Here is a 25,273-nt window from a genome sequence, read left to right as displayed (position 1 = left end):
GTGTGGAGGAAATGAAAAGGTCTAGTAGGAAATGATTCATTTGTAAATTGGATCTTGAAAAAGCCTATGATTTGGTGGACTGAGAGTTTCTATTAGAGGTTATGCGAAATGGTGGATTTGGGGACAAGTGGTGTAGTTGGATCTTTGGGTGTATCAGTACTTGTCACTACTCTATTCTAGTAAATAGTACAGTGAAGGATTTTTTTCCAGCTTGCAGGGGTGTCAGGCAAGGGGATCCACTTTCACCCTTCCTTTTTACCTTAGTAGCTGATGTGATTAGTAGGATCATTACTAAGGCTGACAGCGAAGATGCCATTAGGGGTTGGACAATAGAGAGACACCAAGTCCCCGTCACCCACCTTCAGTTTGCAGACAACCTAATGATTTTTTGTGAAGGAAGTCTTAGTGAAAAGGTAGCAAACCTAAAGGAGCTAATAAAAGGATTTGAAAGTGTTTCTAATTTGAGAATAAATCTGGAAAAGAGTTGCATAGCAGGTATAAATTTGGAGGTAGGGGAGGTCGAGGCTATTGCGGAGTGTCTTGAGTGTTCCACCTCTGCTTGGCCTATGTCATATTTAGGGCTTCCTTTAGGGGCAAATCCTAGGGACAGTAGATTTTGGACCCCAGTGTTAGAAAAGTTTGAGAAGAGATTAGTCTCTTGGAAGAGGAACTATATCTCCTTAGGAGGAAAAATTACCCTAATAAGAGCTACCTTGGCTAATTTGCCTACCTATTATTTGTCTGTCTTTAGGATACCAGTTAGAGAAGCTAGAAAGCTGGAGAAGTTGATAAGAGACTTCTTATGGGAGCCGGGACAAGAGAGAAAGGATCATTTGGTTAATTGGGAAATTGTCTGCAGAAGTAAAGAAGAGGGGGGTTTGGGAATTGGGAGGGTAACTAGAAAGAATCAAGCTCTGTTAGGGAAATGGTTGTGGAGATGGCCTTTAGAAAAAGAGAGATTGTGGCATGAGGTGGTGGGAAGCATTCATGGGAGGTCAGAGAATGGATGGGATACTGGTGTATCGAGGCAAGCTAACCTAGCAGCACCTTGGAAGGCTATTCACAACACCCTTCCTCAATTCCTCAATTTTATCAGGTATAAAGTTTGTTCTGGCAACTCTATCCTTTTTTGGGAGGATATTTGGGTAGGAGACTCACCGTTAAAGGATTTGTTCCCTTCGCTTTTTTCTATTTCTTTGTACAAAAAAGAGGTGGTCTCAAAATTTGTCTCACCTTTGGGAACACCCTTAGATCCTACTTGGGACTTTGGGTTTCGTAGAGGACTTAGGGATGCTGAAATTGAGTCTCTTTCTTTGTTGCTTGGGTGTCTCAATCAGGTTTGTTTGGATCCCTCCAAGCCAGATAAGAGGGTTTGGACTCCTAGACCCAATGGAACTTTCACTTGTATTTCTTTTTTCAAGTCCATCTCTCAACTTCCTACTCACCAACCCTTTCCGTCAAAAGAAATTTGGTGTAAGCCAGTTCCCCCAAAAATTATGGCTTTTTGTTGGGAAGTTTTCCATGGGAAAATAAACACTTTAGACAACCTACAAAAGAGAAGACATTTTCTCTGTATTTCTCCTAATTGGTGTATCCTCTGTAGAGCTCACGATGAGGATTGTTACCATTTATTAGTATTTGTCCCTTTTCTGCAGACCTTTGGACTTGGCTACTTTCGTTGTTTGGGGGTAGTTGGAGTCTACCAGCAGAAGTTCACATGCTCTTCAACCACTCTACCTTTTATTGGCCTACAAAAATAGGGAGAATTGTGTGGAGATATGCTCGTGCTGCCTTGACTTGGACTCTTTGGGAGGAAAGGAATCTCAGAATTTTTCAAGATAAGGAAAGAAACAGCCAAGATTTGAAAGACTGTGTATTAAACAGGGCAATACATTGGCTAAAGACCTTGGAAATCTTTCATCATTTCTCCTTTAATGACATTTGGAGAAATTGGTCAGCAGTAGCAAAGTGTTCATCTTTAAAGGCCAAATCAATTACAAGCTGGTCTCCTCCACCCGAAGGCTCAATTAAGTTGAACTTTGACGGAAGCAGCATGGGTAATTCAGGATTATCCGGAGTGGGGGTGCTTTGAGAAATGAGAAGGGAGAGATTTTGTTGCTCTACTCAGGTCCTTTGGGAATTGGGAATTCCATCAGGGCAGAACTTTTAACTGCTGTACAAGGGGTCCAATTTGCAAACCAGCTGGGGTTACAACATCTAATAATCGAGGGGGATTCCAAAGTGTGGTGGGTTGGTTAAAAAATTCTGAAGAGGCTATGTGGCGATACAAGAATGAAATGAAGAAATTTAGTTGGTTGACAAGGAATATGTTGGTCAATGTACAGTGGGTGGGGAGATCAGCAAATACCTTGTCAGTTGTGTTAGCTAAGCAAGGGGTAAATAGGGAAGAATTATTTTGGGCTCAGTTGTGATTCTTGTTTTTCTTTCCTAGTTTACTTGTAAGTTTCAAGGAGGGGCTGCAGCTCGCGCCTCTCGTTGGGATGATGTATGAACTCACTCTAATTTGCTTATGAATCAAAAAACTACTTATTCATCAAAAAACTACTTATTCATCAAAAAACTAAACAGGCTAATTGTGAGTTGAATGACAGGCAGATACATATTGAAAAACTAGTTGCTGATACATTATGAATGGTCCCAAAATGACTAGTCAATGATTTGATAACATTAATATACAGAAGACCAGAATTAGGGAAACAACTTTAAAAACTATCATCATGGAAATATGTTCCCTTATACTTCACAAAGGGTTTCATATCCAATCTGTATCCTTGCCATACATGTTATATATAAGTAGCATAGGCTGATAGGCATGGGAGGCTTAATCTATGATAATTTGTCTCTGGTTAGAAGTTTTGTTGTCTTTGTTAGTGTAGGGGTATTTCTGTCTTTATACTTATGTTGAGGTTGCTGATCTATAGTATTATATTAGAACTAGTGTCCCTCACTTAAATAAGGGCAGATGTGTCTTTTCCATTCTATTAATAATATAAAAACATGTATGGTCGAATGGGAGAGTTACTTTACCCTAATTCGAACCAGACTTTTCTTCTCTCTTTTTCTCCCCCTTTCTCTCTTTTTCTCCCCCTTTCTCTCTTTCTTCCCTCTTTCTTCTTCTTGACTGTTATCAGACTAACAGAACTCAAAGGCAGACCGAATTATAACATGGTAACAGAGCCCAACTAAGCAACTCGGATCTGCCCAAATTTTTGGTTCTCTGTGCACTCAATCTAGGGTTTCCCCTTGATTTCTCTACCATCGATTGGATATAAGGGAAAGGGCTGAAAAGGAGTGGTCGCCCTCTTCCCTTGGAGGTTTCTATGCCTCCAGTTGTGTCTTGTGTGGTCGGTTGTTGTGGTTTCTAAGAAGCCCTCCCCTAATCGATGAAGACAAGAGGGCTAATTCGTGTGGTGCAGTGGGTGTCTTGTGTGGACTGATTTTCTTCTCGTGTGGTTTGTCTTTCAAGTGATGAGGTAAGAGATTTCTGTGCATATTTTCTGTTATGAATCAAATAAGAATTATGTTTCAAATCGTATGATGGAATTTCAAACAGTAGTGTACTAGGGTTTATGCTGTTTTATTGTGTGATTCGAAGGAGGAGTGGTGCTCATATAGTGGTGAGATTTCAGGTAGCCGTAGGGTAGGGTTTGTGGTGTAAAGAGTGCAATCTTCAGCAATAACAAGTGTTGAAACCAATGTGATCAAACAGTGTGCAGTGTACCGATTTCAGTGATAACAGAATTAAGCAATGGAAGATAACAGTGATAGCAAATCTAATGTGATGATACCTACTGACTACCTGAATGTTCAAATGACCTCCATTAAACTGAATGGAGAAAATTATGTACCTTGGGCTAAATCTGTAGAAGTTTTTCTGAAGGCAAAGAAGAAGGTAAAGCACATAAGGGAGGAGAAACCCTCCACCGATTCTCATGAGTATGAAGACTAGGAACAAGAGGATGCACAGATTATCACGTGGTTATGGAATAGTATGGAACCCAAGATTAGTGTAAATTTCATGTTTCTTGGCACTGCCAAAGATGTGTGGGACCATGCCAAGAAGTTGTATTCAGGTCAAGACAATACAACCAGAGTATATCAGCTGTATCAGAAATACTTTAATCTGCAACAGGGCAATCAGAGTCTTGAGGAATACTATACTAGTATGAGAAACATCCGTAATGAGTTGAATGTTTATCACCCCCTCACTTTTGATGTCAAAATTCAGCAACAACAAAGAGAACAGCTTGATGTGACTCGATTTTTGGTGGGCTGAAATCTGAGTATGAACTAGTACGGGCTCAGATACTAGGAGGGTCAGCTCTCCCTTCTTTAGAAGAGATGTTTGCTCGACTTCGGAGGACTTCTATTGGAGAGGCAAGGGCTTCATCCTAGGAAGCAGGCTGTCGGTTGTAAGTGGGTTTATACTGTTAAGTATCTACCTGATGGTAGTGTTGAGCGCCTGAAAGCTCGATTGGTTGCAAAAGGGTGCTCCCAAACCTATGGTATTGACTACACAGAGACCTTCTCCCCAATTGCTAAGATAGGGTCGATTCGTGCTGTGATCTTTCTTGCAGCTATGTATGATTGGCCCCTATATCAGCTTGATATCAAGAATGCCTTTTTGCATGGTGATTTGCTCGAGGAGGTCTACATGGAGCAACCAGGGTTTGTTGCTCGGGGGGGGATGGTAAGGTATGCAGAATCAAGAAGGCTATATATGGGCTTAAACAGTCTCCTCGAACATGGTTTGGTAGGTTCAGTGAGGTGGTAAAGAAGTTTGGTATGAAATAGTGCCAAGTTGATCATTCCGTCTTCAGTTATGACTCTCCGACAGGAAAAATACTATTGGTGGTGTATGTAGATGATATTATTATTACCGGGAATGATAAAATGGGCATTGACAGGTTGAAGACTTTTCTACAAGAACATTTTCAAACAAAGGACCTTGGTAAATTGAAATATTTCTTGGGGATAGAAGTAGCAAGGTCTAAGCATGGTATTAATCTGTGTTAGAGGAAATATGTGCTTGATTTGCTGGAGGAAACAGGTTTGTTATATGCTAAACCAGCTGAAACACCTAATGGAAACAAATACTATGTTGAATAGTGATATGGGTAAAGTGTTTGAAGACCCTGGTAGATACCGACGACTTGTAGGTAAACTAAACTACCTAACCATTACTCGGCCAGATATTTCATTTGCGGTTAGTGTGGTAAGTCAGTTCATGCAGAAACCTCTGGTTCCTCATTGGAATGCGATTCTATGAATTGTGAGGTATTTAAAAGGGGCCCCTGGTCGTGGTTTGATATACAAAAGTGGTGGAACACTTGAAATAGAAGGGTATACTGATGCTGCCTAGGCTGGTTCTATGTCTGATAGGCGGTCTACCACAGGTTATTGCACTTTTCTGGGGGTAATATGGTGACATGGAAAAGTAAGAAGCAGATAATCGTGGCAAGAAGCAGTGCAGAGGCAGAATATAGAGCTATGGCACATACTGCTTGTGAATTAATGTGGCTAAGGAACCTTCTACAGGAGATAGGATGCAACATTAATACTCCAATGAAGCTCTATTGTGACAATCAGGTTGGAGTTCATATTTCTTCTAATCCGGTGTTTCATGAAAGAACCAAGCACATAGAGGTTGGCTGTCACTTTGTGAGAGAGAATGTGCTGAATGGAGTGATAGACACTGCATACGTTAATACAGGGAACCAGTGGACAGACTTATTTACAAAAAGGGTTGAGTCGGGGAAGAGTAAACTACATATGTAACAAGCTGGGATTATATGATATATACTCACCAACTTGAGGGGGAGTGTTAGTGTAGAGGTATTTCTGTCTTTATACTTATGTTGAGGTTGTTGATCTATAATATTATATTAGAACTAGTGTCCCTCACTTAAATAAGGGCACATGTGTCTTTTCCATTCTATTAATAATATAAAAACATGTTTGCCCGAATGGGAGAGTTACTTTACCCTAATTCGAACCAGACTTTTCTTCTCTCTTTTTCTCCTCCTTTCTCTCTCTCTTTCTTCCCTCTTTCTTCCTCTTTCTTCTTGACTATTATCAGACTAACAGAACTCAAAAGCAGGCCGAATTATAACAATCTTTTTTGTAACTTTCACTTTTATCTAACTCTAGACATAGTTAGCCTTTCAATTAAAGAAGTCAATACTCAAAATTAAGTAGAGTAAGAATAAGAACAATTGTTTTATTTTTGGTGGGGGCATTAAGACAAATTAAGAAATTTGTGGATTTAAGGAGGCAATATTGGCAATATGAACACTCAAAAATCCTTCAAGTATAGCAATTTGAATTCCTCTCTTTGGTAGAATTTGGAAGCCTTTAGAATTGCATTTCCGCTTTTATACGACAAACACTTTTTAGAAGGTTTCTTTATTTTCATTTACACTGTTTAGAAATACATAGATAAGGCTAAAGCATTCGGTTTTTTTTTTTTTTTGAAGATAAAAGATAAATTTTTTGAAAATGACTACTGTGGGTTCAGATTTATTCTCCTTGCATGTCCTAGTAAAATATTTTTACATAGTAAACTATAATTTTTTGTCCTTTTTTTTGTAATTGGTAACCCTTCATGATTTATTTATTTAGAAAATAAAAGGTTATAGACAAACATGCTAAGGATCCATCAAGTTTAGGTTGGTATATAAGCACCTAATCCTAATTTTCTGCTTATATTACAATTGATCCCAAAACAACTGACCCCTATTCACTCTTTTTTGGCCAGCCCAACAGTCAAACTATTTGCAGATCTTCTAACACATGTGAATGTGGTAATTAACTTCTATGCCAAGCTTCTTACTTCTCTCATAACATGTTGATATTGTCTGAGAGTCGGAGACCTTGATTGTTGCTTCTCAAACATCCCACTACCACCTTCAAACCTTACCTTACGGCTTAGATTTCCGCTATTGTAAAATTCTCATGGCCTACTAGTCCCAAGCACATGGCCAATAGTCAACTATAATATCTTGATTGCACAGCAATGCATCCTTGTTGATTTTTCATGTATATAATATCTTGTACTACAATTTCTTTCCAAAAATTCAACTGTCAAATTCTATTTTATCTTCTCTATTCAAAAGTATGTGTTCCTAAAAACTGTCCTGCAGATGCCAGTACGCCACAGAGATGCATTTTGATGAAACCAGGTGAAGGCACTTATTCAATATTTAATAATGAAATATCATCTTATATTTTAAGTGAGAATTAAAAAAAAAAAATGACTTGTGCATTTACTAGCTTATAACTATACACCTTATCCGGAGGAGTCCAGATTAGCCGTTTATGTTTTAGTATTATAAACCTGAGAGAAAGTTTATATCTTTAAATCCCAACTTGACGCTGGTTTCACACAATTCTACTCGAAGCCTTAAAAAGAAAAGGAAGAGTAAACTAAACTCATAACCTGACAAATTTCTCATTGTTGGGCAAAGGAAAAAGAAGAAAACAAAGGTAAGCAGTTAAAGCACCAAATTTGGGATGATACTAACCTACTGAAACACCAATATCAGTATCAGCAACCTGGTTCTTTCGAAGTTTCCTCTCCAAGTGTGCAGCAATCCATATTGTACCAAGCGGCCCTTTCTTCGCCAAAATAAATTGCGAATAAAACATCTTTGCAGCTGGCAGAGAAAATCTAAAAGCCCATCCAAAGCTTCAATTTCCCAGAAACCCCAAATTCCACCCCACCTTCTTCTTCCACTCAGTCCTTGTAATCACAAGCTTCAAAAATGGAAAATTCTTCAACAAACACCAAACCCTAGAGATCCCAAGCTCTTACATCACCATAACTTCCAACAAGTCCAAAATCAGTAAAAATAGTCGAAATAAAACCAGAAATCTCTGCAAATTCAGCATTTCCAACCATAGAACCAAGCCCCACCGTTTCACACAGTCGAACCTCCAAAGGTGCAGCTAAAGCGTTAACAAATTCCCTCAAGCCTGACCACACAAAACCCTAATATTATTCAACGAGCTCCATTTCCAGAGAACCAAAACTAACCAGAGCTGAAGAATTCGCTGTAGAGATAGAACCAGAATCTTCGAAGTGTCCGTACCGAGTCGAGATTAGGAGCTTAGAACTGAGTTGAAGCCACAAGGAGGCTGAAGAAAATAACTCTGCAAGAGAGAGAGAGAGAGAGAGAGAGAGAGAGTATGGAGCGCGTTTGTTTTCTTGTCCGAGATGAAAATTCTAAATAAATTTTAGGATATAATAATATACTTATAAATCGGATATCTAAATTTTCGAAATATTTTTGCGGCGAGGCTCCAATATATCGCGCTTTTTTTGCCGTTGAATTTTGAACGTTGCCACTTGCCACTCACTCAACGAGTGCGCACTGCGCACCACTCATCTTTATGATCGTGTACATCTTGCCATTTGTTTACTGTTTACGCAGCTGACGTAAGATCAGAATAAATGATGAGACCCACTAAAAAAATTGTTTCAAGTGTTCTCAAATCTCAAGTAGATCGGTTCATGAACAGTTGTGCTGCAGGACCTTAACCATTGGATCGGAATCATTTTCCGCACCCACATATTAACTCAACTCTGCACGTTTGGTGGAGCCCAGTTATCACCGACCTGGCCCCGCTGGTAGTTTATGGAGCAGAGATTTTTAAGACCCGTTTGGCAGGGCTGAGCAGCTATACTGGTTCAACAATACAGCTCTGGAGCTCCGGCCCGCTAGAATTCTACCCACAATACACCACCTCGTGCATCTCGAATGTTTCCTTCAAGTTATGTTTGGTTTGAAAGAAAAGATAAGGAAAGGAAGAGAAAGACAGGAAAATCTATACAAGTTTTGTGAAGGTTTCATTATCTTTCATTTCTTTCATTTGTTTTCCTTCAAACCAAACATAACCTCAATGATGACTTACAGCAGATTTTGTGATGCAAACGGATCTAACAAGACTCGTATATATCAAACTGGCTATATCCGAATCCAATCGGATAGTACAAATCATGGATCTGATTCAATCGGATTTTATAGATGTCGATTCAAATTAAAATCAATTAGAGATGTCGGATATCAAAATCTGATTAGATGTAATTCAATTTCTTCAAACTTTAATGAATTATTAAAAAGGAAAAAAACCCAATCCAAAAACCCGATTAGGGGTATTCAAATCCAATAAAATAAGATTGATTTTGAATTCAAATCAGATCATGATCTAATCCATTTGCACCTCTGGTTATAGTGTATAATTGGTCAGTTTGGTCAAAATCAATGACCTCACCAACTACTCAATTTGACCATTTTTTCCAATCAAAATGACAACCAAATTCATTAATAATTAATGAACAATTAATCATTAGTTTTTAGTCTAGGTTTTAATGAATAATTGATACAACTACACCCATTTAATTAACAATTTAACTACTAGTTATTAAAGCAACTACACCCATTATTCACAAGCAATAAATGAATAATTAATAATTAGTCAGGGTTTTAATACTTCAGTTGTTTAGAGTCTTTAGACAACTTAATTAAGGGAAAAATCTATATTAGTACCATGTACTTTGGACCTAGTTTCAATTTGGTCCCTCCAACTTTATACCAATCTAGTACCTAAACTTCCAAACTATACCAATTTAGTATAAAACTGTTAACAATCATTAAGTGGCATATGAAATGACACAAATGCCTTCTAAATGTCTTCTAATTTTTTTTATCAACCATTAAACTAGTTCTACTCATTTTACTTTTCCAAACGGACCAAAACTCATATCCCATTGTCGAACTCGTGTCCCTTAAAGCAAAAACCCAATCATGGAAATAAACAATGAACTACGGAGACAAATTAAATGTCTATCCAAACAAAATATGCGCCAAATGGAGAACAAGGTGTCTAATTAACATAATTGACATAGTGAGATGCCAGAACAACACGCCATCAAAAGTCAGAAGTTGAGACAGTTAAATAATATAAGATATTGTTCTAACCTAAGCTTAATACTTAAGGAAAGCAGACATATGGGTGTAACGGAAAAAGATTTCCAAAATAGAATTGGATCACAAATTATTGATGGTTATCGCAAAGAAACCACCATTGAAAAACGAAAATAAAGATTAAATCAATGGGCATTTTAGAAGAAAAAATACTCAAAAATCAAAGAAAAATCTTAAAAGTAATGTGTTTATTGTAACCCAGCAATTTTGTTTCTATAATTAAGGAATAACAATAAAAGTTATTGGAAAATTGGGTCATCGAAACTTGAAGGAGAAGTTCAAAGGTGTGTCCAAAGACATAGTCTTTGGAATTTTATTTGCCCATATTCAATTTTACTGAGTTTGTTGTTGGGTTACAAGCAAATTCTTTTCCATTATACAATAGAGCCTTGGGGGAGATTTTTGCAACCAGCAAAGTTAAAGAGTCTCCGAAGAAAACTTATGTGATATAGTAGCAGATCGAATTAAGAGAGACAAAATTGATTTTCAAAAAACTTGTGTGTGTATTTTCTTGATTCGTGCTCCTTAAATAATTACTGAAGAATCATGGACCAATTGAAAGTGCTTGTTTAGAAAAATGCTCACTGAATAGTAACAATTTCAAACATTGTTACTGTTAAAAAGGTAGTTAATAGTTAATGACTGTTAACTTTGAATAGTGCCTCTTAATCACACCTAATCGAATCATGATCGTTGAAACATCAACAATCAACCTTGCACCAAAAGTCAAAGCCGCCCTTCGCGAGACATACGGGTGCAAGCAAAGTGCGTCTCAATGCACTGTGCACACGCGTGCATGCACATTGCGCGGTAGCAAGCCTCTATACACAAGTTGAAAACTGGTTTTGGTAAGAGAAAAAACTATTTTCCAAAACATATGTGCAGGTGTGCTTTTCGTCTAATTGATTAATCAAACCCCATTGGATTTAATCCCTAACGAGGTTAAAATCCAACAAGGCAATGAAAACTTTCATAATCTACAACCAAAAAACAAAGCAAAATAGAAGGTCCCAATACACCTGGAAAAAAAAATTCCCAATACACCCTTTTTAGCACCAAGAACAAAAATCTAGTTGCTTGGTAAAAAGAATGAGCATAACTTGAAAGCTTAGACCATGTTTGGTTCAATTCTCATTCTTATCCAATATGAAATTCTAAAATGGAAAAGATTGGGTAAAAATAGGTAGAATGAGAAATTAGGGTTTTATTTCCCTTTTTATTTTCTCGAGTGCCTGTTCACCTTTCTGGTTGATCTCCTCCTCCGTCCCTATGAACTGATCTGCGAGTTTGAGGAACTTGGTTACAGTCTTGGGCTGATTAACAACCACATGCCACTTGAATTCTTTGTGGGTAATGCCTCACTTGGCTGTAGTGAGCCGAACTGCGGGGTCCAGGTCAGGTATTTGCAAACAAGCGTCATTTGAGCTGCTTGATATAACTCTAAATGGACTCCCCTTCCTTCTGGACTATGCCAATGAGGCTCTCCTGAGTTTTTGGACACCTCTTGCTGGTGACAAAATGGGAGGTGAAGACTTGCACGAACTGCGCCCAACTTCTTATCGATCTAGGCGCGAGATTCTGGTACCATGTGCGGGCCACTCCTTTGAAGGTGGTGGAGAAAGCCACATACATACAGGATTCACTGGCCCTTTCTAGGTGCATCTGGGACTGGAAGGCATCCACATGATCATTCGGATCAAAGGATCTGTCATATATTATTTAGGAAATGAAGCTTGAAGTCCTTTGGCATAGGAACAACAAGAAGTTATGGCGACAAAAGGGAAGGAACTGAAAGGAGAGGAGTAGCTTTTACTTCATCTAAGCTTACCTCCTCCTTACCCTTGAGCTCGGGCAGGACGCGGGTAGCAGTTCGGCGAGATCGCCAGCGCCTCTGTTGCTGCTTCGTCAGCTCGGCGCTGGTGCTGCTTACTTCAGTATTATTGAGCTCGATGGGCTCGGGCGGCTGATGATAGCTGTGAACCGAAAGGCCCTGCATGTAATATGCGGCTAGGACCTCAAACTGGTTTTCTGCGAGCGGGAGCTCGAATTGAGAGTGTTGAGGCGATGTAGGTTTGATCGGCTGGGAGGCCCCTGACTTGCCTGCAGGCTGCGAGGCGGTGGTGATTGGTCTCTCCTTCCTGTCGTAGGACGAGACTTGGCTCTTGGAAGGATTCTAGGTTTGAGAGGCCTCTCCCTAGTGAGGACGTTCGCTCCGACGGGAGGGCTTGGCTTGCTTCGCGGCCGGGTGCCGTAGAGGAAGCAACTGCTAGGCCTAAGGCAATGAAGGGAATTGCTGTTGGTACTGATACTAAGAAACCTGATGCAACACTTGCTGCTGGTAGAGTTGAAACTGCTGGAACTATTGCATTTGATTTTGCATGGCTCGCTTGCACTACACTAGGTCTTCAAGCTAGTTTTGGTTGCTCACTGGGGGAACAACGGAAGGTTCAATAAAGGTTGCTCCAAACGTGGAAGGGAGTGGAGTGTTCACAGGTGCCACTGTCAGAGGCGCATTCAGGCTGGGAATTCTATCCATAAAGAGGGGGATGGTGAACTGTCCAATGCAGACAGTGGGGAGCTGAGGTTGTTCCCCAAAAGCGTCAGAAGGAGATGTGATGCAGTATGATGGGTACGGTCTCGTCAGATAAGAAGCTTCCTGAGAACGTCGCGTTGCTCAATAGTGAGCTGCTTTGTAACGAGCTATCCCATAGCGAGCTGCATTGTAGCGAGCTCTTGAATGTATCTCGAGGTGATTCCACCTAAGATTGCCTTTGGGGCAGTCTTCTTGCCTAAGTGTTGGAGCGAGCTGATTCTCTCAGCTCTCGAGCTGGGATAGACTTGGCTTGAAGTATTCCCTTTTCACATACCAAGGCCCTTGATCTCGCGTTGTAGCGAGCTGTCCTACGAGGACTTTAATGAGCTCGTTACTCAGTTGTAGCCAAACTGTCATGCTAAGTTGTTGCTTACATTGAGTCACGTCCACGTGTCGCCCTCTTAGGAGGTCGGGTCAAATCACCATCCATTAACTTTCATAAAAGTATTTTCGTAAAAGTGCTTTCGTAAAAGTACTTCCATAAAAGTGTTTTTGTAAAAGTACTTCCATAAAAGTGTTTTTATAAAAGTACTTTCGTAAAAGTATTTTACATAAAGTGCTTTAGTAATGTACTTTTACAAAAATGATTTCATAAAAGTATTTCCATAAATAACTGAGTGGGGCGATAATCCAAGTCATAGCCCACACTCTTTTTTACTTTATCTCTTCGTCTTCTCCTTTTCTTATTCTGTTTCTTCTTCCCCTCTCATTCTCAAATTTCTTTGCCTTGTTTATTGTACACTACAACTAGGACAGATTACATAAAACTCGACTTCAAAAATAGGTTGAACTGTGATCGCCCCTACACTCAGGTTGAACAAGTGGGTCCGATTCATGTTACATTTGTTAAAATGGCATTATGAAAATTGACATATCTTTCCAAATTTTCACTAAACATAAGTTATCGCTTTTCCATGTGGGGCCCACCTTGGAACGCTGTGAGGTGCTGCCCAAGAGTCAATTGGTCGAATTTTCCAAACCATCATCGGCCATTATTCTAGGTTTGGTTATTTTAAAACCTGATTACAGGTCGTCCGTTGTATGCTAAAAGTGAATGAAAACTTTTAAAGGTCATAATTTTGTGTTCAAATGTCTTATTAGGTAATTAAATATAAAATAGGGTAAATTTTTTAAACTATCTTATGGTTTAACTAATTGAATAATTATTGTCTTGAGCTACCCATACTGTTTCTAATAATTACTATAGTCGTTAAGTCATAAAGGAACATATGAAATGTCTATTTTGCCGCTGAATCAGAAACCTGTGTAAAAGTTAAAATTATGAGTAAATTTTTTAAACTACCATTATAGTTTAGTTAATTGATTAAGTGTACCTTACTATTTGAAAATTGATAGATGATACCCTTACCCTTATCGTTAATATTTTGTCAAAACCCATATACACGTGATATCATATGTCATTTAAAATTCTTTTAAAACCCAATATTACCCCTCCCTCATCCCCTTCCTCTGACGGGAGTTGTGCCCATTGTTGTTGCACGTTGTTCAACCTCACCTCTCCTGTTTTTCCTCCCCTACCATCGCTACTGCAACTCTTAGCAGTGGCGATTTGGATCGAACCTCCCTCACCGAACAATCTGGGTTTCTAAACAATACAAGATGATAAACGTGCATCTAAAATCTAAACAATACAAGAAGATCGCTACTGCAACTCGGTGGTTGTTTGCAGAGGGGGCCACCGCCGCAGGTTAGAGCTGCAACGAATTGCTTCTGACGAGCTGAGGTGAGTGCCAGAGAGAGAGAGAGATTGGGGCCTGCACACATTTGTGCTTGAGGAGAGAGAGCAGTTGGAGCTAGACCCGTAACATCTCCGCAACAGCAGCAGAGCCGCTTTTGATCACCAAAGCCTTGAATTGATTCGTTTAGGCATAATAGCCGTCCGATCAGTATTATCAGCCTTCTTCTTCCTCCGTAATAAATTCAATCAAAACCCAAAACAAAAATAAATAGCATACACAGCCATAGCATCAATCACGCCATCCTGTCTCGAGCCTCTCGGCGCTAATGGCGGAAACGACAGTCACCCGTAGCGATTGTTGTGCTTACTATCGAATTGGCAGGATGAGAATGCCACAGTGTTTTCTCTGTTATCTCCTATATCACCACCGTAGAGTGAGAAGATCCAGTGGCCACAGAGTTTGAGAACTGAATATCTAATTAACAGCAACCATCATAAATATTACGACCTTGAAGAGCAGTTGCTAAAACAGCACTCTGGCGTGATTGATACTGAATAAGTGCTTGAAAACCAGCTGACTTCTGAAATTTGACGATCTTCTCACAAATCCATGAGGAGAAAAACTTGATGCAGCACTTTCACTATTATAGGATAGATCAGATGATGGACTGTAACTAAGAGAATTCGATTGGGCTGTGTGTCCTGCTCTCCTTTTCGTCTTTGAGCATTCTGATCCATTGTCGTCGATTATTGGTGCGAAGAGAACTGAATGTACACATTCCTCCCCCTAACGCTTGGTTGAACATTTGTATAGTAATGCAGTGCATTGACAGTTGAAGCAACATCATCACAAGCTTGGTGACGACACCAAAAGGCTCGACCAACTGATGCAGATCATTTTCAGATATTTAGTGCTAAACATCCCGCTGTTAACCCTTTACCTAATAGAACCGGTGCACTCTCTCAGTGATTGTTCACTTCAGGTTTCCTTCCACTCACACCGACTTCTCCCTTTCTGGGGTGACTTGTGTTGATGTCGCCGGTGCTAGGGTTCCATCACAAAAAGAATACGAACATTATCAATTTCATTATCTGGGGTCCACAGAATGCAAAAAAACGTGGTGGGTTGCTTCTACTGCTGGGTTCTCATCATCGTTTCCGACAGAGGAGAAGACGAGATGATTCTTAATGTAATCGCGGATGATTGGGAGTCTAGATGAATGAGTTACTAGGTTGCCACTACTTGGAGGGTGTGCTTGAGCATTTCACCATCACCGATTGAACCAGAGGAGGAAGAGAAAACAAGAAAGAGAAAGATAGAGGGGAGAGAGAGAAATCGGAGCAGGGTAATATTGGGTTTTAAGAAAATGTGAAACAAGAGTGTCAAATTTGTACGGATTTTAATGGAATATTAACTAACACTAACCACAGGGTAGAGTTATAGTTATGTAAGGATAGTTTAAGACACAGTAAGGGTATAATTTTTCAATTAACTAAATAGTAGGGGTAGTTTAAGAAATTTACCCTATAAAATATTACATATATTATATGTATAATATACATATACGCACAATGGGGGTAACCCATCCCCCAAACCCATAAATAAACCCCCTAACTCAGGTGCAAGCCATCTCAAGTCTCCGCTACAATCAATATGAGACCTTACCAACCAGCCGGTTGACACCTTGCAAACTAAAAAACTTATATATATTGAGTGATGATATGATACGACCCGAACCATTTGACCCATATGGTTGAACTAGTGACCCCCAACTAGGGGTGGCAAATGGGTGGACTGGGTTGGGTTGGGTGTGGGTTGAGTATTAATCCACCTATGTTAGTGGGTCACAAGCCACCCTAACCCACCCCATATGACCCATCTTGACCCACCCCATATGACCCATCTTGACCCACCTATATGACCCATCCACCCAAAATGTGACATATTTTCTAATTTTCCATTATTTCACATGGAGTAGAACATGAAAATATCAACTAAGAAAACAAAAATATGATAAAAAGTTCAAAAATAATTTTCAAATAAAAACAAAATTGCACAAAAACAATGAAAATGCTAAATATATTTCATATAAACATCAAACTTATAGAAAAAAAATTAAATGAAAGTATCATTTCACATAAACATGGAAAATTGTAAAAAAAACATAGAAAAATGCAAACAAAAATAAAAAATGCAGAAATTTAGAAAAATATAAAATAAGAAAGATAGAATTTTCAAAAAAAACTAAAGAAATTATAAAACATTTTAGAAAAACAAAAAATTGCAAATAAATAAAAAACTAATACAGAAAAATGCAAAAAAAACATAAATTATGAAACATTTAGAATAATGATAAAATGCAAAGAAAAATATAAAAATTACAAAAAACACAAAAAATGGAAAAATATAAAAATTACAGAAAAAATCAGAAATTATAGTAAATCAATAAAATGCAAATAAATAACAAAAGTACAAGAAAACCAAACATAAAAAATGTAGGAAAATTACAAAAATTGATAGATATTTTTGTATTTTTTAATACAAGAAAATAAAATGTCAAAATGTTAGTAATTTTTTTTATAAAAGTTTCCATCATTTTCTAAAATTAATAAAAATTTTCAAAAAAATGTAATTTCCATCATTTTCTTTACAAGCGGCTGATTCCATCTTCTTTACGGGCGGCGAATCCAGATCTGTTTTCATAGAGGAAGATGATCAAAACAAATATGGGTTTAACTAGATCTACTACAATCTCTGCAATGGATCTGTTTGGCGAACTCAGATTTGTCTTCACAGAAGAAGACAATAAAGCTTGAACCAGATCTAGCGCGACCTTTGCCATAGATGTATTTTGTGAACTCAGATCTATCTTCATAGAGGAAGACGATAAATATTTGAATCAAACCTAGTGCGATCTCTTCAGCATATCTGCGTTTAGGAACCCAGTGGGTACTCTCGACCCAACCCCACCCTGACCATCTTCCCCTGACCCAAATGGGTGATTCGACTCATAATGGGTGGATAAGATTGGATGGACTTAACAAACGTTCAGCCTCCGGGTCTGTTTCTGTTTTTTTAGCATTGCCCCAAAACTGCTCCCAAACGGGGCACTAAACGTAAAATCTCATGGTGGGTCAGACCGACCGCCCTCTTTCATCTTACAAGATTTACGAGAAGCAAAGATGCGAAAAATTCGTCTCACGCGGCTCCACGAAAAATGTGAATCTCAACGTCTCTCGTCTCCTCGAATCTTCCCTCTCTCTGTTGATCTCATCCTGTCATCCTTATCATTGATGAGGAACTCCTCCTCGACATTCCTTAACTTTTTCTAAACCCGAAAAAGACTAAAAACTCCAAAGGCTGCCTTTAAACAAGACATGACATAGTTAACAATGTCAACACTCAAGTACGAGAACCAGAGGACTTCTCTCGTTTGAACTCTTATTTGGTAAATGTCCGCACTTGTGGCACTAATGGGAAGTACATGTGATGCTTACGTAGGAACGGATCGGATTCGACCCAATTCTGAAATATTCAATCCGAATCTGATTTGAAGATATTTAAAAGGTTGACATTTTTAACTTATACATATAATAAATTAATAAAAATATCAAATATTAATACGTGTATATAGTATAGTATATCAACTTATATAGTTTTATATTTATGTATAATTTATATAAATTTCAGTTCAGATATTGAAATCAATATATATTATAATTTTAGTATAATCGGATTTCGATTTTAATTGGATCACATGAAATTAAAGCTGCATATGATGCAATTAGTAATCGGATGTGATGTAGTGCGATCTGGTGCTCTCTGTTGGTAGACAGCTCGGATGTTGGGCTGGTGAGGTCGCCTGGTCGAGCTACAAGAAGAATAAATCAGAGTGTCTAGATTGCTTGACCTAGGGTGGGCACTGTGAGAGCTAAATCATGTGTACCTCTTATGTGAATAAGGATGCCTTTGTATAGGCTAGCTGCTGTGAGGCTCAAAAAGCATGTCCAAGATCTATGGCGTCTGGTTCGGAGGTGGTTTCATGCCCATAGATGGACTCTGCGTAAGCGGGTAGTGTCTATCAAATCGCATACGAAGTGGTTGGGGTGATAACTAGCTCTTCAGACATGGCATCATGATCCCGGGGAAATTGGAGATGATAACCTGTTGAACGAGGAGGTTACCCGACACGTTAGGTAGGTCGCTAGATGAACTCAGGCCAGGTCGCCTCTTACGCCGACCTGAAGTCTTACTAGGTCGTTCGCAGTTCAGTTTGTTGTGGTCATCAGGGCGGGTGCGAGGTGTCCAAGGCACCCCCAAGGTCTGCTTACATGGTGTTGAGATGTCGTCTAATTGTTTTAAGATGCCACGTGTTATCACGTCACTGGAGGGCCAAATCGCCCCTCATCAATTACCCCACACTCCTGAGTTGAGGCTAGTTCGACAAAGGGAGTAGCCTAACACAAAGCCTTTGGCTTGGAGTGACTGGTCTGGTTCCCTATAAGCTCGGTCTGGATCACCCACTCGGCCTAGAGAGCGAGTTATAATGCGTGCCATAATTTTTTTAGTGTTGCGCGAGTTCAAATTTCGAATCTGACTACCAAGGCGAACAATTTCATTTTTTATACTTGGTGAAATTTATAGTCTTTGCAAACACAACTCGAAATGACCAAACTCTTCATAGATAATATCTCCTTAAGCTATCAACATTCCACGCACGGGGTACTTGCCTTCCATTCAACGTTTTGAGCTCGTATGTATCCTCACCAATCACCTTGAGAGCTTTGTCGGGGCATTCTCAGTTTAAACATAAATTTCCCACGTTGGGCACAGGTACCATAACCTTCCTGAGTACCAGGTTGCCAATTCGAAATTGGCATCTCTTAACTCAGGCATTATAATATTGAGCTACTTGTTGTTGGTATGTCGTGATCTAGATATAGGCTAAGTCACAAACTTCTTCCACTAGGTTGAGGTTAGTCTGTAGCTCATCCTCATTAGACCCCTCATCCTACGTCTTAGACCGCAAGGTCAGCACCTCGATCTCGATTGGGATGATAGCCTTCATCCCTTACTTTAGGTTGAAAAGAGTCTCGCTAGTCGTCGTTTTGATTGTAGTTTGGTAGGCCCAAAGGACACTGTGTACCTCGTCCACCCACAAACCCTTTGAGCCCGTGGAGTATCGCCCTGTTTGTCACTTCGTCTTGACCGTTTGCCTAAGGGTGAACCATCAGAGTGAAATTTTGCTGGATTTCCATCTCAACACAACAATTTTGAGATTTTATGTTTTTGAACTACTTCATCTTGTTTGATATCAACACCTTGGAGTCTGAATCTACAAACAATGTTCTTCCAGAAAAATTTTGTACACGTACTGAGTTATGTTGGACACCAGCTTCTTGACTTCCACTCACTTTGTAAAGTAGTCAACTACGACGACCAAGAACCTCCTCTACCCAGTTGTAGGTGGGAAAGGACCAAGGATATTTATCCCCTACTGTGCGAATGGCCATGGGCTAGTAGGGTACCTCATGTCAACATTGGGCTGGTGTGGTATGTTAGAATGCTGCTGCCCCCAGGTGTCATTTGCAGAGACCTTTGTGGATCTCGCATAGCACCTGACTCACTTTAGTTGGGCACAAGTACTACATGTAGGGGAGCATGAACGACTTACGATATAGTTGCTCGTCAATGATTACATAGCGAGCTAATTGTCGGTCTACCCTTCAAGTTACATTGCATTTTGCTAGTAGGGTCTCGTGGTGCAGATAGTCAATGAATGGATCCATCCAGCTTGGCTATACAACTAAAACAGGAGCGCCTTCTTGCGCCACCTTCTCTAGGCTAGGTCGCGGCAAGTCTTCAATGTAGACTTTTCTCTTCATAGTGTCTGTTACACTGGCCAGCTTTGAGAGTGCATCAACTTTGGTGTTTTTAGGCCTTCGCACTTTCTAGATGTACCAAGAGTAAAAGTTGGGCAAGATCTCTCTAAACTTGGCAAGGTAAACCGACATGGCATGCTTCTGTGCCTCATACTGCCCATTCATTTGGTGCACCACTAGTTGCGAGTCACCACATACCACGAGATGTTTCACACTGACCTCCTTCACTAGCGATAGCCTGGCTATTAGTGCCTCATACTCAACTTCATTATTCGACGCTCAGAATGTGAATTGGAGAGCGTACTCTGGATTTGCCTCGCTAGGTCCATAGAGGATCAGCCTAGCTCTGCTTCAGTGTTGGTTGGACAAGACATCCACATGAAGGATCTAGGGCTCCTTGTCCCAAGTTGGGTTGGGTGCCGTACTACTTGATGCCTTCGAGGTGGCCACAGGGTTGGCATACTGAATGTGCACTTGACGATGAAGTCATCCAGGACCTATGCCTTGATCGTTGGGCGTGACTCAAATCGGATATCATACTCATTGAGCTCGATGGCTTATTTTATCACCCTACCCGAGACATCAGGCTTCTAGAGGACTTGCCTTAGCGGTCAATCAGTTAAGATCACGATAATATGGGCCTAAAAGTTAGGGCGGAACTTACAGGTTGCTAGCACCAACGAGAATGCCAACTTCTTGATGTTCGGGTACCTGGCCTCCGCATTATACAAGACTTTACTCACGTAGGGTTGAACTAACTACATCATCACTTGTAGAGAGTTAAAGTTTGAGTTGACGCCTAGGTTCCAACCTAATTAGCAAAGGTGGCGAATTGAGGTACCTCTTGAGCTCGTCAAACGCGACCTGGCACTCTTGAGTTCACTCAAAGTCTTTGTTCTTTTTTTTTGTGTTTGAAGAACGAAAGACATCACCTAGCCGACTTAGACATAAGTTGGTTCAAGGCGGCTATCCGACTTGTTATCCTTTGAACTTCTTTAATCAACTTAGGGGGTCGCATATCTAGGACAGCCTGTATTTTATCCAAAATTCAATGCCATGTTGGTTCACTGTGTACACAAGAAACTTGCTCGATGAGACTCCAAAGACGCACTTGTTCGGGTTGAGTTTCATGTTGTATTTTCTTAGAATGTGAAAAATGCAGTTAAGATAAAAAATTAAAGAATTTGAAAAATGGGTTTTCACAACCATATCATCAACATATGCTTATATTTTATTTTCAATTAAATTAGAAAAAAAAAACTTTGTTTACAAGGTGCTGGTAGGTCGCTCAAGCATTTTTTATACCAAAGGGCATTATTTTATAACAATATAAGCCCATTTCAGTTAGAAAAGAATTTTTTTTCTTCAATCGGATCCATCTGGATTTGGTTGTAGCCAGAGTATGCATCCATGAAATTCAACAGCTTGAACCCTAAGGTCGTGTCTACCTAGCAATCATTCTTAGGGAGTGGAAAACTATCATTCGGGTAGGCTAGATTGAAGTTAGTGTAGTCAACGTACATGCGCCATTTGCCATTGGCTTTCTTCATAATTACTAGATTGGCAATCCGACTCAGATATTGGACATCTCTAAAAAAGTCTATTGTGAGGAACTTCCCGATCTCCTCATCTACTATCCTCCACCACTCCTGGGCGATGTTCCTCTTCCTCTGTAGCATTGATTTAATACTTTCATTACCATTGCAATTGTGGTGAAGAACATGTACCTACAATTGGAAGGTGTGAAACTCTGCAACAATTAATAGTTGATATGTGAAAGTACAAACCAAGTACCATTACTCCGTGAATTACTAATGGAAGATGCTTAGAGATGATGTATAGGTAACAATGTAATATTCTATGTTACATAGAGGTGCCTTTATAGAGACCTGAATATTGTGCAAGCCACTCGTTCCAATAGACAAAAAGAGAAAGATGTTATAACGTTCAAATTGGAAAACCCGTTTAAATAGAATAGAAAATAATCAATATGGTTAATCAAATTTTAAAACAATCAATCAAAACATAATATAAAAAGATATGATGTGGTGCACGTACACACCCACACCCACGTCCCAGCTCAGTCTGCTTAACGTGTGGGTGTGTTAAAACCACCCCAACCCCTCCAAAGCATGTAAACAAAGTGTATAGTGTATTTTCCTCTTATCCATAAAGAAAACAAATCAACTTATATACTTACCTCTATTACTAAGCAATGTGGGACAAGTGCTTTTATATGCTTAAAGAGGCTAAAGAAGATAAAATACAAAAAAGTCAGATCTATAAAAAACAAAATTCTGACACAAGAAAGGAAATTCAAAATTGAATATTCCCTCCAAAATACATAAATCTAACTATTTTTCAACTACAAAATGAAATACTCAAAATTATCAACTTTTGCTTTCTTCATAAAATATGAAAAAAGTTTTAATCCCACTATCTTCTATATTATCTTTATTTCATTTGATACATAAAAAAAATATCTTCTATGTATTAACTCAATCAAGGTTGGAGGGACAATAACTTCAGCCTTTTAACTTCATCTACTTCACCTCGGAATCAATATACACAAGGTCGTACGTATCATATTCTATTACTTTATCATCTTTGACATACTTCATCATTCGTATGGGTGCTCGAAGAAAGTTGTATATTGGTGAAAGCAGTTCATCCCAAAGGACAAGAAGTGTCCTAAATAGCTTCAATATATATGAGGCAAGAAAGACACACTTTTATTAGGCTCCTTTTGGGAATGATGCAAATAAAGTGTAAATGTAAAATATGCAGAGTGTAAAATGGTTCATGTAAATATAATGTTGGATTAGTTTTACATTGACAAATTTACCTTCTTACCAAACCAAAATTTAATTGTAATGAATGTAAACATGAATCCCAATAAAATATATGCCTTTTTTTTTTAACAAAAGTCAACATTGAATGCAATTTTACTTCTTTTTTTATCGATGTACATTTACATCTCATTTTAAATGTAAATATGCATTGAAAAATGTGTTTTGTCATCTGTCAACGTGTAAATGCATTCTTGCCAAATATCGGCAAAACTGAACCAGAGTACATATTTACTATGAATCGGGGTTTACACTCTATTTGCATCGTTCCCAAATGGAGTCTAATGGATTTTTTATTTTCAATTAGCATGGTATGGAAAACGAAACTGATGCCATCCCTAGCCAACAAATTGAAAATTTGTTTCAGCTCCCCCCACACGTCAGCCTAAAAATGTTATCATTATACCCATTATACCCTTGGAAGCTCTGTTCAATATTAATCTAGTTGTTGAACTCTCAGCAAGGAAGCTCTGTTCGAAAACCGAAACCTTCTTCTTCCCCATATTGTCCGGTGACTATCCCGATCGGTTTGTCTACTTCCCCATCTCTATTTGAAATATGAAACCTTCTTCTTCCCCATCTTGTCCAACGACTATCTCGATCAGTTCATCTTCTTTAGCTCTATCTGAAGACTGGAACCTTCTTCTTCCCCAGCTCGTCTAGTGACTATCTCAATCGGATCGTATTCTTCCCTAGCTCTGTTTGAAAATTGAAACCTTCTTCCCCATCTCTATGGGTGCTCACAGTTCGGTTAACTAAACTATGGGGTGCTTTTCTAGATCGAACCGACTTGTTCGGTTTTTACATTTAACCGAACCAAATCGATACAACCAGTTAACCAGTCGACCAATTGACTGTGGTTCAGTTTTTCAGTTTTTTATGCCCTCAAAATTTAAAAAAGGGAAAAACAAATAGTTGAAGAGAACTGGGAGATGCAGTAGAGCCTCGAGGTTGTGAAAGCAGGAGGGATTGCCAATGTCACCGAACAGGAGGGATCGCTAGTGTTGTGGAAGTAGGAGGGATCGCTAGTGTCGCTGAAGTAGGAGGGATAGCGAGTGTTGTGGAAGCAGGAGGGGTCGCCAATGTCGAAGGCCATCAGTGATTTGGTCGAAGGGTAGAGCGTCAAAGGCCGTTGGTCTATTGGGGAAGAAGAGAACAGGAAGAGTGGGCGTTTGAGAGAGAGAGAGAGAGAGAGAGAGAGAGAGAGAGAGAGAGAGAGAGAGTGGGAAAGAAATTAAGGGAAAAGGGGTGACGGGTGCCAAATAGGCTATTCTCCAATTTGCTAGAATGGCGAACTGAAACATGAAAGTCTCAGTTCGACAATTTGAACACTCTCAGACTTCTAAACTTTTTTATTAGATTTTCAAAACTAAACTAAAATAAAATATAATATATATATATATATATATATATATATATATATAAATATATTACTGTATATATATTGGTCGGTTCGGTTAACCGTCGGTTTTTTAAATGGTTAACCAAAATTGTCGTTTTTTTGAAAATATAGAACCAAAACTAAACCGACCGGTTGGGTTAACTAATTTTTTGGTTTGATTTCGGTCGATTTTATTTTTTGGTTTTTTTGCTCACCCTACCCATCTCATTTGGCGACTGTCATGATCGGTTCATCTTCTTCCCAGCTCTGTTTGAAAACTGAAACCTTCTTCTTCTCCAGCCCATCCAACTACTATCCCAATCAGTTCATCTTCTTCCCTAGCTCGTTCTGCGACGACATTAGTTTCGGATAAAGCTCTAGCCATCTAAATTAGTCTATTCTAAAAACCTATTCTTCCCCATCTCATCCGACGACTATCCTGAAAAACCTCATTGAAATTAATTTGCTCTGTTCGAAAAACCTCTCGGTGTTGAACCTCTATTTGAAACATAACCTTCTTCTCCCCCATCTCGTCAAGTGACTATCCTGAATGTTTCGTCTTCTTCCCCATCTTGTTCGAAAAAATATCTGGGCATTGAAACTGTGGTTGAAAATGCAACAAGGATTCTCAGGGCCTCTTGTGTTCACTGGACACCAGGCATTGATGGCACTATACATTCACCATTCAAAGGAAGCTCGAGGGCCAGTTTGCTGTACACTAGCCATTGGAGGCACTCTGCATTGGTTGTTGAAGGGATCTTGAAGCTAGGTTTAGCGACTGTTTGCAGGATTCTCAGGCCCCCTACATTCAACTAACTTGGTGGCCCTGTGTTCCCTGTGTTTCCGGCGAACTCCAGTTGG

General features: G+C 39.3%; 1 protein-coding gene across 1 annotated transcript in view; it reads right to left on the bottom strand.

Moving 5' to 3' along the window:
• Nucleotides 1-8,251, bottom strand: part of LOC148845919 (sister chromatid cohesion 1 protein 4-like) — a 74,464-nt gene extending 66,213 nt beyond the window's left edge. Inside the window, exon 1 of the mRNA XM_088954818.1 lies at nucleotides 7,545-8,251. Coding sequence (XP_088810944.1) covers nucleotides 7,545-7,668 — 124 coding nt within the window. The 5' untranslated portion in view covers nucleotides 7,669-8,251. The remainder of the gene's footprint in view (nucleotides 1-7,544) is intronic.
• Between the last annotated feature and the right edge of the window lie 17,022 nt (nucleotides 8,252-25,273).

The sequence above is a fragment of the Nelumbo lutea genome, chromosome 7, assembly GCF_056320005.1.
Source record: "Nelumbo lutea isolate HS-2025 chromosome 7, American lotus-T2T, whole genome shotgun sequence".
NCBI lineage: Eukaryota > Viridiplantae > Streptophyta > Magnoliopsida > Proteales > Nelumbonaceae > Nelumbo > Nelumbo lutea.
This window is presented reverse-complemented; position numbering and strand designations above follow the sequence as displayed.